This window comes from Columba livia, chromosome 10 (assembly GCF_036013475.1).
Source record: "Columba livia isolate bColLiv1 breed racing homer chromosome 10, bColLiv1.pat.W.v2, whole genome shotgun sequence".
Classification (NCBI taxonomy): domain Eukaryota; kingdom Metazoa; phylum Chordata; class Aves; order Columbiformes; family Columbidae; genus Columba; species Columba livia.
Window position 1 is genome coordinate 13,787,354 of NC_088611.1, and position 16,066 is coordinate 13,803,419.

Consider the following 16,066-nt stretch of genomic DNA (forward strand, 5'->3'; position numbering starts at 1 on the left):
AGTCCTAGAGATTAGCTTTCTGGAAGTGAAAAATGGGCCAGTCCAGACAACACCGATGATCTCTGGCTGATTTTCCACACATCCTATAGGGAGTTTTTCCATGGGGATGCGTTCTGCAGTGGGGTTGCTATGCAGCGTTCCTGCTGACTTCAGCTGGGAACAGACAGATCAGTACCTGGGTCCAGACACTTCAGACTCCTGTGGCTCTGCAGTATCCCCTTTCCCAATCTGCTGCTCAAATTGTCAGATAACGTCTTGATGGCAGAGAGCAGCAATCTCCTGAGAAACACCCTCCCTTACCCTGTGCTGAGTGGGTGAGCACATTCTTTTGAAATCTGTTTATTTTCAGTGAGCAAACCTGATGTGTGGGCGCTTGGAGAAAGTAAAAACTTTTGATTTCTACACCACAAAGGTCACTCTGGAGGGACTTTGATACTTTCGCACTGTCAGTGCTACCAGACTCCAGTGTCTTTGGGATTTGGCCCTTGCAGGTGATTTGCAATAGGACCCCAGTGTCCTGGGCTGGGCTGTTAGCACAAGGGTATGTGCCTTATCATTTGGATGTAAGATAAACCACCAAAATTCCACTTTGAGAGGACCCTGGCTTTTAAGACTTCTTGATAAAACTTGAGTATGTGCTTCAAAATCGCACCCACAGCATGTCCATCACATCTGTGCCTGATTTGGACAGCTCTGGTTTCTCAAAGGCAATCTGAAATTACTTTGGGCTGCAGGAAGAACAGTTAATGAAGATGAGAGCAGTCCACAATCGATGTAGCTCACTGCACATCTAGTTCCTTTTCCTGTTTCCTGAACTGGTGATCCCAGCCAAGATAATTACCCCGCTGTGTGTGATGAGGACCACGCCATAGGGATGCTCACTGAGCCGTTCTTCTTCCCCTTCCATGGGATGGTGTCAGGGCTGCCACGAGCACAGTGGTGCTTCCCAAGGGTCCTGCAGCTCCCATGTTCCCAGCAAGCCCAGGATGCTGCACTGGGCAGGTTTTGCTTGAGAGGAGGGATGTAACGCTGTGCTTGTGTTCACTTTTCACAGCTCATCTATGGTTTCCAGTTGACTGCTTCTTTGTTTAAACTGAATTGCCATCAGTTTTTCTCCAGCTCCTGTAATAAGAACCTCAAGCAAAGTGTTAGTCATTAACGGTGGTTTTGAAACTCCGTATTGGTTGATTACACTGCTCCACTCTCATATTTGCAAATGAAACAGAAGGAGCTGCAAGCCTAGTTTTACTGAATCTTGTTTTTTAAATTCTGTGCAAGAATTTTGAAATGATAGTTTGATTCAAGTTGCAGCTTCTGGCATGCTTCAGTTTTGAGGGAAAAAAAAAAATCATATTTTAGAAATTTTATTTAAATTTTAAAGTAACCTAATGTCTTGGCTGGTAAGCAAAATAATAGATCATTCTGATAATTATTTGTCTTGTAAATGTGCAACATATAGAGTCTTGCCTCCTAGGGAAAGAAATTATTTAGCTGTATTTAGTTTACAGGCTAAGTGTCTGCCCTCAAAAATGCTGTACAATACTATATAGTATTATTTTTCTTTGTGGCTTGATGAAACAGTTTGTATCTGAGATGTCCTAAATGCTGTCCTTCTAGCATTAGAAAAATACTTATTAAAATCAGATTAGCTACAGAGACTATAAAAGGAAAGCAACTTTTTAAAAAAGTTTATTTTCTGACTGATAATCTTGGATCATATTTTCCCCAGTAATGTTTCCAGGACTGGAACCCAGCCGTGCTCCCTGAAAGTTAATTAAATTGCTGGAGGAGGGTTCCCATTTTCTTTAAATAGCTGACACATTCAATTTTGATTCTGGCCTGTGGGCTGCAAAGATAACTCCTGACTGGTATAACATAACACAGACAAAATAATGAATTCCTGATAGCTGACATGTGCGAGGCACCAGGGTTTATCATTACATGGGTGATAAATGCAGTTTGTAAAAGGAAAAGGTTTGCGTGAAAGATACCCCTGGAAACTGTGGCTGTGGAGTAATTGGTTCAGAAACTCCTGCGTTTAAAAACTTCACTGAGGATAAAAATTACGTTCTTGGTTTAGGTGCAGAAAACTGCTATTAACAATTTCCTCCTAATTAGGATTGAGTGCACACTTAGTTTTTTGGGCAGCATTTGCGTGGGAAGATGACAGTTTTGCCAGACAAACTGGAAAATCTCTTGGTAGAAAAGAATGTGGAACTGATAAATGGAGCAATGTTAGAAAATAGCTGCTTGAGAGAAGTTAATAATTGTCTGATAGCAAAGCACTTGTTCACTGCGCTGCTTAGCCCAAGATTAAAGCAGCTTCAGAAACAGGACACACCTGAGATTTATTGGAGGCAGCTCGTCCAGCCTGTTTTTGGAAATGTCACCAGGTTCATATGACCAGAACTCCGGTGTGGCTGTGTCCAGGACTGGTGTTGGAGCAGAAACACAAATTTGGACTAAATCACCCAGTTTTTCCTACTCCCCCCTCTCAGGTTTGCATTCTGGAGAGGGCTTAAGGTGGGTCCATGTGGCATGAATGGAGTCCACCTCTTGCATGCTGGCCACTAACAGGCTGTGGGGCCAGGCTAGAGCTGACCTAAAGAAAGCCCTGGAATGGGTATCGTATGGGTGTCAGGTCCCCAGTACAAATCTATTTGCTCCACAGACCTGCTCTTCTTCAGCTGCACTGTTGGAGAAGGAGACCTGTTGTGAAATGTTCGCTTGGAAGCTCTTTTCCAGAGCCATTGGGGTTGTGGATGGGTTACGGGGGGACATCTGTGCTGGCCTCACATGGAGGCCAAAGACATGAGCATAGCCTGGGTTGCCTCTTCCAGCCCCTGGGGGTTTCCTTCCATGTGTATCGATGGGTGACACAAAAGGGCTGGTGGATCACCACAGGATTCATGCTCAAGGTCACAGGTGCGTGTCACAGGTAGCGCTGTGGTTTAGTTTTGGTTTTATTTTTCCATGCAAGGGCACTTTTTAAATGCCCATGCACTGATATGTGCAGAAGCTTTCTCCACTGGGACCCACTGCTCTCCATGGGCCGTGTCCGCCTTGCTGGAAATCAGTGCTCAGCACTGGCATGGGGTTGTGCTCCTTGTGCTCCACTGCTGCTTGTTTGCCCAGTGAGTCATTGTGTATTTTGCCTTTCAGCTGCGACTTTGAACCCTTTTTCTTTAAATACCTTGTGAGGCACTTGTTTGTGAACGATTAACTCTGTCTTGGTCTAACACAGCTACGGGCTTTCCTGAGCTCGTTTTTGGGCAGTAACTGATTTGAAACACGATGAGCAAAGATTTATTGACTTTGAACCTCTTTGCTGAGGGTGTTGATTATTTATTTTACTTTATTTGGTAATATCTAATGAACTGAGGTAGTAAATAAATATGTTTAGGGAAAATAATATTTGATATGTATTTCATTCAGTGACAATGATTTCCCTATTTGACAGGTATCAGATTCCCACTTTCCCAGAAAGCTCACTGCTTAGTTGAATTTTATACCATCTTCAAAGAAAAGCTGGCTGAAAACTGCAGTAGTTTTTCTACAGCAGTGTGCAAGTCTCACTTTTCTTGATAAGTCACTGCAGTTTGTTTTGGGGGTTCTACACCCCAAAATACTGTGAGGAACGGGTAGCTGAGGGAAGGCAGCCTGTGGAGGGGAGCTGGGCAGGGAGTTGCTGAGTATCTCCCTGAGCACTTAAGCAGCAGTTCTGAGATTAAAATGTAGCTCTCTCCTGGTGATTTTTTTTTTCTGATAAGAAGTAGAAATACACTGTGTAAACCAGGTGCAATTACAGAAGAAGATGTAGCTAACACTTATGTTTTCTGCTAGATTTCTAACAGCAAGAGGGTTTTTTCCTATTAGTGCTACCTGTAGATTCATACAGCTCAGGGCAGACCAAAACATGCGTTATCGGCAATGATGCAGTTCCAATGGTGGTTGGTTTTTGTTTATTTGGGTTTTTTTGTTTGTTTGTTTTTACAATCTCCTATTTTAAAACAGTTCTGCAAGGGCTCCCAGGGAATCTGTGTAGTGTGCTTATTACACAGCAGATGAATTAGGCTGAATTAGGTGAAAGCACTGTGGGTGAAATGAGCAAAGAATTGGAGAGAAAAAAAAAAGAGGGTGTTTTGAGTAATTTAATCATTTGATCTCATGGGGTTTACTACTTGTATGCAGCAGTGTAACTTTAATATTTACATATAATTATGGCAATTTGGTAAGAAACGTGCATTTTTGTTTCATATGCGTGATGTTTGTACAGTTTCCTGAGGGGCAGTGAAGAGATCATAGTGTTTTTTAATCTTTTCTAAGTGTCCCTCCACAGTCTCCTCTTTTCTCTATTTTCTTTCCTTTCTGGCACTTTTAACTCACAGAAGCAATGCTATGGTGGTTACAACCCAGTTGGCTAGGGGAAACACTTTTGTGCGTGCTCAGCATCCAAAGCACATGAGACATGAGGCAAGTGTTGTGCCGGAAAAAAATTCATCCCCAAAGTTGTTCCCCATGGAAGGGACAAGTTAGATATGTTGCTGTCGTAGTTGTTAGGCTTGGGGTAGTATCATGGCAAAGCTCCACAGCCTTAGGTAAAAAATGCCGTTCCCCTTGGGCTTAGAATTTCCTTCAAGTACAGGTTCAGCATTAAATGGCGTTGCCTTTTCCAATTGTAAAATTAGATTTTATGGCTTTTGTGTTATAATGTGTTTGCCTCCCTTCTGTTGCATATCTGGAAAATTTGCAGAAAGCTTCTCCAGTCTTGCACCATCAGCTGCAAGCTGGAGTTTGGGCTCTGATCTGACTCAGAATAACATCCTCCCTTTAAAAATAAATTTAAGAGATTTTTTATTATTATTATTTTTTTTTATGCCTATCCTCCCCACGGTGATTGGGATGTACCACATGGGGTGTATTTTGCACTTTGAGGAAGTGAAACGACAGGTTTTCAGCCTCAGCTTTTTTGCTTTTGCAGATTTGTCAGGTCTTTATCATTATTTGGATACTTTATTTTTCTTGTGGTTCCATGTATCTCTGTATCAGCATAAGGCTGTGATAACAAGCTTTAAACTTTGCTGCTGTACTCAGACATGCTAAAACCCTACAACTAATATGGCTAATCTGACTTCTGTGTGAACAGGAAGACAGCGTGAATGTTAGAAATAACAGTCTGTTGTTGCGAGGGAAGAGTTTGAGATCCTTCAAGCGTTGTATCAACTGTGAATAGTCATCTCTGGGTCTGCAGTAAATCCCCAGGTAAAGCAGAGCTGTTCTGCTTCCCATCTGATCTGACAGAAGCACTGCGAACACGCGCTGTTGGAATGGCTGAACAGCTCTGTAAACATGGATGTCCTGTGCCAGACCCGTGGCACTGTCAGCCATTGCCAATGGTAGGTGTGTTGTTCAAGGACCAAAGGGTTTTATCTTCAAAATATTCCATATTGAGAGCTGTAAAAGAGCAACTGAGAATTTAGGGCAGGACACAGATTTTCTGTAGCCATGGAAAACTGCTTCCTCAGCACCCGCATTTGTCATCTGCAAAGTAGAAATACAAATGGTGCCTCATCTGGGAGCAGCTCACACCGTCATTTGTCTGCTCTCCGTGTCTGTGGATAGAGAGGTACATGCATATAGCTGGTATGAGAAATGTTGCTTTTTCTCAATGGTGCTCTTGGTCATCATCCAAAAGCCAACGAGCTGGATCACCAAACCTCCATGAGATCAGTGGGCACTGCTACTGCTCTTTTAGAGTCAGGCAGGGTTCAGGAAGCAGAGAAATTAGCCTAAAGGAGCAGGGCTGGAGCTGGAAGTCAGGCTTGGGGTCCAGCCTGTGCTAAGTGTGGGGAAGGGCTGCCAAGCCCCAGCCATGCTCCGTGTTTGGTGCAGGTCCCTTTCGAGCTGTGAAACTAAAGCTGTTGTTGCAGCACAGCGTGAGAATCCACAGCATGGCTACAGCATAGATGTTCAACGAGCCTGGCATTGAAAAAGCCATCTGCACCGCTTATCGTGTTTCTTTTCATGTACAGGGTTGGAAGGCTCTTAAAAATGCTCCTTCAAATACCTTTCTGACCAGGCGGTTCCTATCTGGTATTCAAGTGGTAGATTTTGCAGCTCAGCCCTGGGCAAAGCTCCCTGCTGGCTGGTGGGTTAAGGTTTGGCTCTGGCTGTGCTGTGCCAAGGGGAGCCCCTTGTTCATGGCCTTTCCAGATCCTGGTCTTTCTTCAATAGAAAAATAACTTTCTTGAGGATGCCAGCAGACCATAAACTGAAAGCTTGGGAAATGATGGGGAACGTCTGGCACTTGTCACAAAAGAGGATTTGTCAGAGTGCATTTCAAAATCCTGCTGCCGAGATCCTGCTGTTCTGACATACTTGAAAGCTGCTAAATCCATCGACTCTTCCTGTACCTTCCCTGCTCTGTCTTCCTTCTCTCCTGCTATTTTGTCTTGCACTTTTAACCTCACTCATTTTTTCTCTCCTCTTGCCTTGCTGCTTCCTCCTCACACCTGTTTCTTGTGGTACCTCGAAAGGCAGGCCAACCTCCATGGGAGTGTGAGGTTGCCACACTCTACTGTTTTATTTATTTTAAAAGGAAACAAAACCTTCAGAAAAGGCACCTGTTGCTGAAGCAGTCCAGCTTGCAGTGTAATGGTCTGTGTTGCTGGCTCTCATCTGTGAATGCATGGAATGGGAGCACCTTGAAGACCTTGTTGATGCTACCCTAAGTCCAGTCACTTTAGGAAGTCATTTTAGGACCAGCCTGAGGTATGGGCAGTGACATGGGATGTTCTTGTACTGTTATAGCATTGCTTGCAATCGTCCAGTAAGGGAATTCAGTGGTTATTACCAATAAATAGGATCGCTACTAACATAATCTGAGTAATCTGACCAGCCATCTGAAAATTTAGATTGTTTTTCAAGTATCTAATTGTGTGCTGTTTGTTTGGTTTGCTAGCCCTAAATATCTTAAACAGAATAAGAGGAAAAATCCTAATTCAAAGTTTTTGAAGCATCTTCATGATGCAGGGTATACTGTGTCATCCTTCAGCTGTGAAGCTCTGTGTTTCCTTGTATCTCTCATGTGATTCTCTGAAGCGTGTGCTGATTTTAGGTGTCCATGAAATACCTTTCAGGTCAACTCGAGAGGTTGGTGGTTGTTTTCTAAAAACAGGGCCACACTAAATTCTACCAGTGATGTGCCTGAAATTAATTTCAAGGTTTAACCGATTATAAAATGGTGACATTTAGAAACACCCAGGAGTTGACCTATTCTAATGATCACATAGCAACATAAGAGTAAGTATTTATGCGAGGTTAAGTGGCTTTGAGAATAGAGGATAATCTGTATACAATGGACTTTCCCTACAGATAAATTCCTGCCTTTATAAAATGTTATCAGGACAATTCAGCAGAGGCAGACACACCTACCATCACTTCAGTCAGTTAAAAGTTGTCTGAAGTTGCATCCTTATCAAGTTGTTAATATTTACAAAGATGATGTGGACTGATAAGCCTTTGTGTTGTAGTCCAATATATTGCTTTTGCTGCTCTGGGTGCGTTTATTGCTTTTCACATTTTATGCTAATCTCACTAACCACGTTTTATTACATCTAAGCTCTTCCATGCATTAGCCACAGGCTAATTTCCTGGGTGCAGGGAGAAGCCTGGGCAGCCATTGACAAATGGTCCTAATTAGCACATTAGAGTAAATCTTTACCTAGCAGGGGGTGTTGTATCACTTGATTACAAGCTGTGAAGATGCACTTTTTGCAAACATAAATATGTAAGTGTCTTGTAATTTTCAGTACTGTGCTTTAGACAAAGCATGGCACAATCATCTGGTTTGGTTCCTTCACAGACTTCTGGTGGGTTTTTAGCAAGATGCCTATAATTTCACTGAAATGTCAGTGGGTTGTCAGAAGCATGTGAAATTGGTCCTGGTTTGCTGCTACAGATAGTAGTGTGAATGTGGAAATGTCTACTCATATCATGGTACGTGTTTAAGTATTGCTGTTGGTTATTTTGGAGACATGCTGCCCTTCCTTCTCCATAGAGCTGGCACTGGTGAGTGAGGAATGTTCATGGGGACAGCATCTTGCCCAATGTTCACATTGGGACAGTAAATTAAATATGGACAGTACCAAGAATACGAGCTGGAGTTTGAGGAGGGTCTGCTGTAGATTTGAATTTATGTTCCTCAGATCAATCCAAGTTCTGCTCAATATCTGTCAGAGAGAAAACTCCCAGTTTAGCGGGTGGAATGGGAAGGAAAGTGTCTGTCTGGTTTTCTTTTGTTCCACTATGGAGAAGAATTATACTTCAGATGAGAATTTCCTATACTCTCCTCCTGGGGAATAAACAAACGCTTTGCCAAAAATGTTCCGTCCTATTGACTCTGGGCAGCTTAAGTTTATGTATTGACATTTTTCCAAGAACCACCAATCAAGAAGCCCCCTCCATTGCAGAGATCATATTAAATGCAAGTGGGCCTCTCCATCCCGACAGCCGAGTCCTCCTGCCCTGACGAGAACCACCCATGGACATGCCAGATACAACACTGGTGTGTTTGGCTGGTAGATAGTGTAGACGGTTGGACATCTGGAGCCAGGGCTGTCTGCCCTGTGAATTCTGTATTGTCTTGTGGCCATTGTGAAACCAAACAGGAACAGGTAATAATTCAAACCGTCACTCCTGCTATCTGGAGCTGTCACCTCTAGAGAACGGCTGGGTCTTGGAGGGCTTGGGAAAGTGATCCTGAAGGTCAAGGGGAGATGTGCTTGGGCTACTCAGTGCAGATGAAGTGATAATGAACTCTGTGGATGGCGGGGGAGGACCATTTGAGGCTTTTATTATCCCTGAAGCTGTGAATCACCCTAAATGCTAATCCTCAGGCACGCAGTCAGCAGAACAGGGCTGTTGTGTGCCAGCTTGCACTGTCTGAAGGCATCCAGCATGCAAGGAGCTGTGCCCTGTTTCTCCCAAGTCTTTTACATTTTTCTAGGGTTGTTTCCTGCTTTATCTTACAATTATGCAGGAAAAAAATAAAATCCTTATGTGTCTTGTCAGAGACTTTCAGGCCTTACAAGTCCATTTTTATGGACTCCCTCTAGCTGCAGGCAAACAGGACAGTGTGTCTGAACCTTAGGATAAGGTTGTGTCCCTTCAGGAAGACAAGTCCCAAGGGCCAACTTTGCCTTGTAAAAGAAGTGTATTCTCTGCTATTGTGGGAAGTTGGGTGCATTTGTAGGTTGGCAGAACAACAGAGGAGGAAGGTCCAGTTCTGCTCTAAGTTGTCACAGCACTATGGATTCTGCCTGCTAATGAGCCTGTGGTCTTGAGTCAGTGCTGGAGGGACGTGCCCTGAATCATGGCACAGATGTGATTGCAGCCCTTTGGTCACTATATGTCCCAGCTCAGAGCCCACAGACCTTGTCAGGCAGTGGTTGTGCTGGCTGGCTAGTGCTTGGTTTAAACTCAGTGGCAAACATTTCCATCTTGATGAGTTGCTGCTCATCAATCAAGCTTAACTAGCATCTACATTTTGTCATTTGATGAGGATGAAGTAAGTTGCTACTCAACCAGGTCCAGAGGAAAGGGGCCCAAAAACCAAACAGGAAGGTGAGTAGCCCCACTGGAGGCCACAGATTGGACAAAAAGTGGCATTTCAGGGCATGGTAGGATGCAGCTCCCAGGATTTGTGGCATTTCTGCAGAGGCTCAGTGACGGGGAGGCTACTGGCCCTGTAATGGTTGGCAGAGGAGAGCTTGGGACCTCTCCAGCTGACTGTATTGGTGACAGCTGGGGGTCACCTGTCCCGGCTGCTCTCAGGAGGTCAGCTCTCAGCTCCTGGCTTCAGCCCTTGCTTGGGCATTTTATTGTTTGCTGGCAATGAGGTTGCTAAATAAGTGTTTAGTGACTAGCCATTAAAACTCTGATTGTGAATATTGCGAGTTGAGAATATATATTTAGAGGAACATCCCTTTTGTTTGGTAAAAAGGAGGTATTTTGTTACTGTTTCCTTCCAAAACCTCTCCTACCTCACTGCATTTCCCTGCCAACCCTGACTGCTACAGCAGTTATGTGTCAGGCTTAAAAATTTGAGGAAATTCGTTTGTTTGTTTATTTTTTGCTCTGGATTCTGAGGCTTCAGGAGGGTGTGCTCTATCTGCATTTTTATGTATCCCTACAAAACCTTGGTAGTCTACCTTCTTGCTGCAAGCTGGGATGTCCTGCAGCCTTTTGATCCCATCAAAATGGGCTTTCAAGGGGTGAATAAAATCCCCTCAGCTTTTGTGAACACTGGCTATATTTGAGCACTGGGAGGAGAGATCCTGATTTTTCTGCCCAGCTGTCCCGCTTTGTGGCACTTGGGTGCTGGCCAGCTTGCAAAGAAAAGCGCATATTCCTGCACTGAAGAGCGCTGGCCCGGCAAAGCTCAGCAACAACAGCTCCTCGGTGCTAATTGACCCCCTTCTTGGCAACGTCATCAAAGACGCTGAAGAATAAATAGGCCGTTGATTGAACCGGTTCCTCATCTCCAGAGGTGGTCCCTCTTAGTCAGGGTTGAGGCACATTGTCACAGCCAGGGAAGAAGCTTGCAGAGCGATTAGCCTGTGCTCACCGAGAACAAAAAGCTTTAATTTACTGCACCTTCCATGTGACATCTGCCATGTGAGATGGAAGTGTGGTAGGGGTTTGCTGCCTCCTCCATCTGCCTCCTCCGTCTCTGGAGGTCTGTACGTGGTACCCATGGAGCAGATTTCTGTTCTCTGGTCTGCTCTACTGATGCACAGGGTGCTCATGTTGGGGGTGAGGGAGCTTGTAGCTCAGATCAAATCTCATGGAATCTAATGAAAACAGAGGTCAGAAGGAGGAAAGCGTGGATGCAGAAATCAAGGCGGATGCTGATGGACGTGACTGATGCATTCCTTGCATAGGAAAGTCATGTTCTTGCTTGTTGGCGCTGCCGCGAAGGCACGCAGAAATCCTGCAGAAATGAGGCGTGCAAGTTTCAGCTGATTTATTCTTCAATGCTCCATTAATTAAATCTTAACCATTTTACTGATGCCTGTAAATAGGTTTTTGAATATTCTGCTGGGGGTTTTCATGTCAAATTGCGGTCACGTACTTCAACCCCCTTTATTTTGTTCCAGACTGGGCCTGGAGTCCAAAATAATTGAACTTTGTGTAGAATGAGCAGTCCAGGAAACCTCTTAAGTGAAAATATTCTGAAGTGTATGAACTGAAACCCTTTGTTTTGAGTCAGATCAGTGTTGAACTCTGAGATTTGAGAAATAGCATGCTGCTTTGTGAAATATATTGTCCAGAGGTAGGATTTTAGCTAAAGACAGAGCAAAAATCAGTGCTACAAGCCTTGCTTTTGAGCACAGGCTTTTCTTCTGCAGCTGTTGAGGGCTCATTTTGCAATCAGCTAATAGAGTGAGTATGTGCAAAGTAAATACTGATATGGTGCTTCTGCCATAGTGGCCCGAGAATCACATGTCTGTATAATGAGCTACAACAGGAGTCTGCATGACACCATATACATCACTGTCATGTGAGAGGGCCTATAGAGTTACATTGCTATGAGAGCCTGATACGGGGCAATGCGCCATGTTCTTGGGTAGCAAATACAGCACCTTCCTCCTGTTGAGGCTAATGATTGCATCTATGATTCACTAGCAGTGACTCTGTGTGTTTTTTGTTTTTTAGTGATGAAAACACTAGGAAAGACTTGAAGACGCTGCCTGTCTTTCCTACCAAGACACTGCAGGAGCATCCATCACTTGCTTACTGGTGAGCTGTTCAATTTAAACTGTAAATTGCTGTGAGTAGTAATGACAAGATCATTTTTAAACAGTTTTGCAAACTCTCTTAAAAGTTTTCAGCCTGCATGACGTAGGACCTGGAGTTAATTGCTTGTGTTCAAGCATTTCCAGTTTTTAGAAGGTTATAAATTACACAAGATTGGATGCAAATCCCTCATTGAAAGTTCACTCTAATTAAATTACTGAATCAGAAACTGCTAGATCGGAATACATGGGGACCATGGGTTAGAAAGAGATGAATTCTGAACTCCAGCCAAGCCTGGGTTTGCAAAGAGCACTTTGCTCTTCAGCTGTCACCCAGTACAGCCTCTGTGGTGGGTTGACCTTAACTGGGTCAGCTGGGCCAGATGCCCACCCAGCTGCTCCCCTCAACAGGACACGGGGAGAAAATAAGCTGGAAACAGAATAGCACGTCAAGTTTTGTGGCTTGGATCCACTGTAAAGGAACACAGCGTTTGGGATGAATCGATGACATTGTTTCACACACTTGGAATGCCCTTTGTGCAAGTTTGACTCCCTTGCTTGTGTGTTTGTGGTGGAGTTTATGTTTGTTTTTTGGCAATGGTGGTTTATTGTGTATATATCTGATGGATTTTCAAGTATACCAGTACTTATAATCTGTGCTTTTTTGTTTTCATTTTCAGAATGAATACTGCTGGGCTTTTCTTTGCTTTGAAGTGTTTGACACTTAAATGCATATTTTATTTCTCATTCCACTAAAACAAAATGTTGAAGTATATAACAGGAAAAATGCAAAAAGGTCATTGCTGACAGATATATATATATATTTCACCTGTGAAATGTCAGGGGAAAACTATACTGGAATGAAAACATTTCTGGTTTAAATTCTTCTGTCTTATGTATGGACCATTAACCATCCTTTGAAGATTTGGTCCTTTAGAATGTGAAAATGAATTTATACAATTAGTGCTGTAATTCTGCAACGAAGCAGGCTGATCTGAAACAATTTGTTAACTAGTCTGGAATGCAGCATGCAATGGTGGGAATCAGCAGGGCATCTCCATGCTGCTCAATAAAGGGTGGGGGAGAAATCAGTAAGAAATAGAATATAAACCAGAGCAAGAATTGTACAGAGGGACGCATCTCTGCATGCAGAGCAGGCAGGCATCTGAATCTTTACAGATGCTGTCACATGTGAAAAAAGTCACTGAGCCTCTAAGTTGGGTTTTGTGCTTGTTTTGCAGTGAGGACAGAGTAATTGAGCATTATACACAAATAAAAGGTCTGACCAGAGGACAAGCCATTGTTCAGTGAGTATGACACTTGTTAATTTGTGAAGATTTTATTTTTACTTTTGTTGCTGTTGAGAAGTAGAAATGCAGGCTGGTTTGTTTGGTCATTACAGCTTGCAAGCTTCATTATTTGAATCTGTCAGATTTTTTTTTTTGAGTTATATTTCAAAGTTAACTTACTCAAAGCTTCAGATTTCGCACACTTTCAGTTAAGCTTGTTTGTCCTCATTTAGATACCTCAAATATAAAATAAATTATTTGGGCCTTACTTTATTGGAAGACTCTTCTCCATACCCTGCTTGCTATCAATTAGTTTTCACACCAAACCTTAGGTCCTGTAAAAAAAAAAAAAAAAAAAAAGAAAACAAATGCATGTTCTTTGAAAGCCAGATTCTGTACATCTCAAGAAACAAGGTCTTTCAATATGTAACAGAGCCTGTGGAATTTTATTTTTAATTTACCTTTAATATTACTGTACTTCCTGCAGACAAACTCAGTGTGATGTGTTACGAACCAAGAAGTTTGAGAAGAATACCATGGTTGCACAATGCCGGCAACTTGTAGTTTTTCTCATGTACCTTGAAGCTGTAACTCTGTCTCAGTAATTCAGGAGCTTCTTTCAATAGGAACGAGGGAAAGAATTGTCCAGTGGTTGTCTGAACTGCTTCATGAAACAGTTGTACACTGCATGAACACTTTAATTTGGAGCCTGTCCATCCTAACCAAAGCACCCGTAGTGCAATGATCATAGGCAGGTCTTTACTGCCAACATTTTCCATAAAGCTCACACGTTCAGTTGAAAATTCTTACTTTCAGTTTGCTGACCTTCTGATAAGAGATTGAATGTTGCATTATATGAGAATTTTTCCATTAGCTTTAGCTAGACTAAAATACCACATCTTTCCCTGAGCCAGGATGCTAAGGCTTTTTCTCAAAACGTGGGCCTTCAGTTATTAAGACCTTCAAAATATGCAAGTGATAAGTGACACGTCCTGCATATATGTGTGAAAAAAATATGTTAATAGATATTATTCCCTCCAGAGAAAATTATCTGATATGCTGTAAATCTGTCTACAGGTACATGAAAGTGGTGGAAGCTTTGCCAACATATGGAGTTCATTACTATGGAGTAAAGGTTAGTAAATGCTCATAGATAATGTGATTGCTTAGATTATTACATGTGATTACATTCCTATAGGAGTAGTTCGATGATTCAGTACTCTTCTATCAGAATTAACCCCCCCATTTTTCAGCCTCTATAATTTTTCCCCCTTCAATATTCTTTAAAAATTGTTTCCAGAGAGCAGCAAAGCATTATGCCCTACAGAAGACTGAAAGGAGTCTTTCTGAAACCTTCTATAATCATATCAGAAGCTAAATTTGTATCAGCTTAATTAAACTGGATATCACTTGTAGATCTGAAGCAGTTAATAGTTTCCTCAGAGACATTTCTAATCAAGATTAGAGAAAAGAATACAATGTAGAAAAGAATACTTCTAAGTGGCAGGTGATTAGTGAGTGTGCACTTGGAGTGGGAAAGTGCTGAGAAATATTTTTGGAGTGATGGAAAAACACCATTTATTCCCATTTGTAGAGCAGAGCCTGGGCCAAAGTGTTTTGTGCAGAAGAGCTCAGCAGAGATGATCTCTCCTTACTTTGAGTCGTGGCCAAGACTGTGGTACCTGAGAAGCTGATGTTTTGTGCTGTTCTCTCTTCCTGCAGCTGTCTGTGCCTGCATTTAGTGGGTACAGTCATTGGCCACAGGTTTTTCTGTCCCACATCCTCCTCCCCTCACAGCCACTCCTGCAACAAGTGACACCCCCTTGTTTCAGCAGCACCGTTGCTTTTTTGTCCACTTTGCACAACCATCACATAGGTTTTTCCCTCTGGCTGAGAAGGCAGGGGGAGAACCTTTCAACATTCACCCCGGCAATCCACTTCACGTCAGTTTGTTTGCAAAAAATGTCCTTGTTCTGTACCCACCCGTGCTTGTCACAGAATGAAATGGGCTGTAATCTTGGAATTGCTTAATTCTTAAGTAGCTGTTTGTTCATGTAGATATCTATTTTTCAGGATAAACAAGGAATCCCGTGGTGGCTTGGAATAAGTTACAAAGGAATAGGCCAGTACGACTTACAAGACAAAGTTAAGCCCAGAAAAGTAAGTTTTTTGCATCTGATTGTGTTTTTTAAGGGGGAGGCAGGTGGTGGTATGTGTCAGAACATACTTTTTTTTTTTAAGCTGTTGCATATTAGGCTAGTGAGCAAAAGAGAAGGGGTTGGAGGGAGAAGGGAAATTCTGCTGGCACTGAGGCAGTAAAACTCTTATGTGGATAGTGACAACTCCCTTTAGGAGCTCTGGCTTGTGTGTTATCTTGAATTTGGTGGTCTCAGGACAGTCTGGACAGGAATTTTGGCAGCCTCCAGGGATACCTACAGAAATATGAAGCAAGTGGGTTTCTGCATGTCATGAACTACAAGCCTTGGTACTCAAACAATGTTTTCCCTTGGCGTTTGTAGATTTTTTGGTGTGTGAAGTAATAAAAGGCTCCACTGATATCCTTGTAATACAAAGGGAACTGTGTGAAACTGCAGGCCTGTTTAAACCAACTATATGTTTTCATGATGTGATGAATTATAAGAGAGGATTGGGAGTGAATGCCAAATACTGGAGGTACTTCTGCTCTTTTTGCACCTACCTGCTCCCCAGTGTGTCTCCTGCAGAGTCAACTCTGCCAACAAACCTCCTTTGTTGTTCAGACAGGGCAGAGGGTCCCATGTTGTACTGCTGGCTCTGTCAAAGCCCCTGTCAGCCCAGGTCTGAGCCCTGATGGTCTTTGAAGAGTTATTTAACCTGCTTGGTCAGGGGGAAGAGCCAGGACTGCATGTGCAGGGTTGAGTGTGTGGTTTCTTTCTGGTCTTGTCCTTGTTGGAACATCTAAGCAGGGAGGAGATGGAGACCTGGAGCTTTGCTGTTCTC

At 42.9% G+C, this 16,066-nt stretch overlaps 1 protein-coding gene across 7 annotated transcripts in view; it reads left to right on the plus strand.

Moving 5' to 3' along the window:
- The window catches only part of FRMD4B (FERM domain containing 4B), a 130,341-nt gene that overhangs the window by 89,263 nt on the left and 25,012 nt on the right, over positions 1-16,066 (plus strand). For all 7 annotated transcript variants that reach the window (XM_065075430.1, XM_065075433.1, XM_021291760.2 and 4 more), the window contains 4 exons: positions 11,719-11,802; positions 13,040-13,105; positions 14,165-14,222; positions 15,161-15,247. In XM_065075430.1, the coding sequence (XP_064931502.1) occupies positions 11,719-11,802; positions 13,040-13,105; positions 14,165-14,222; positions 15,161-15,247 (295 nt within the window). The remainder of the gene's footprint in view (positions 1-11,718; positions 11,803-13,039; positions 13,106-14,164; positions 14,223-15,160; positions 15,248-16,066) is intronic.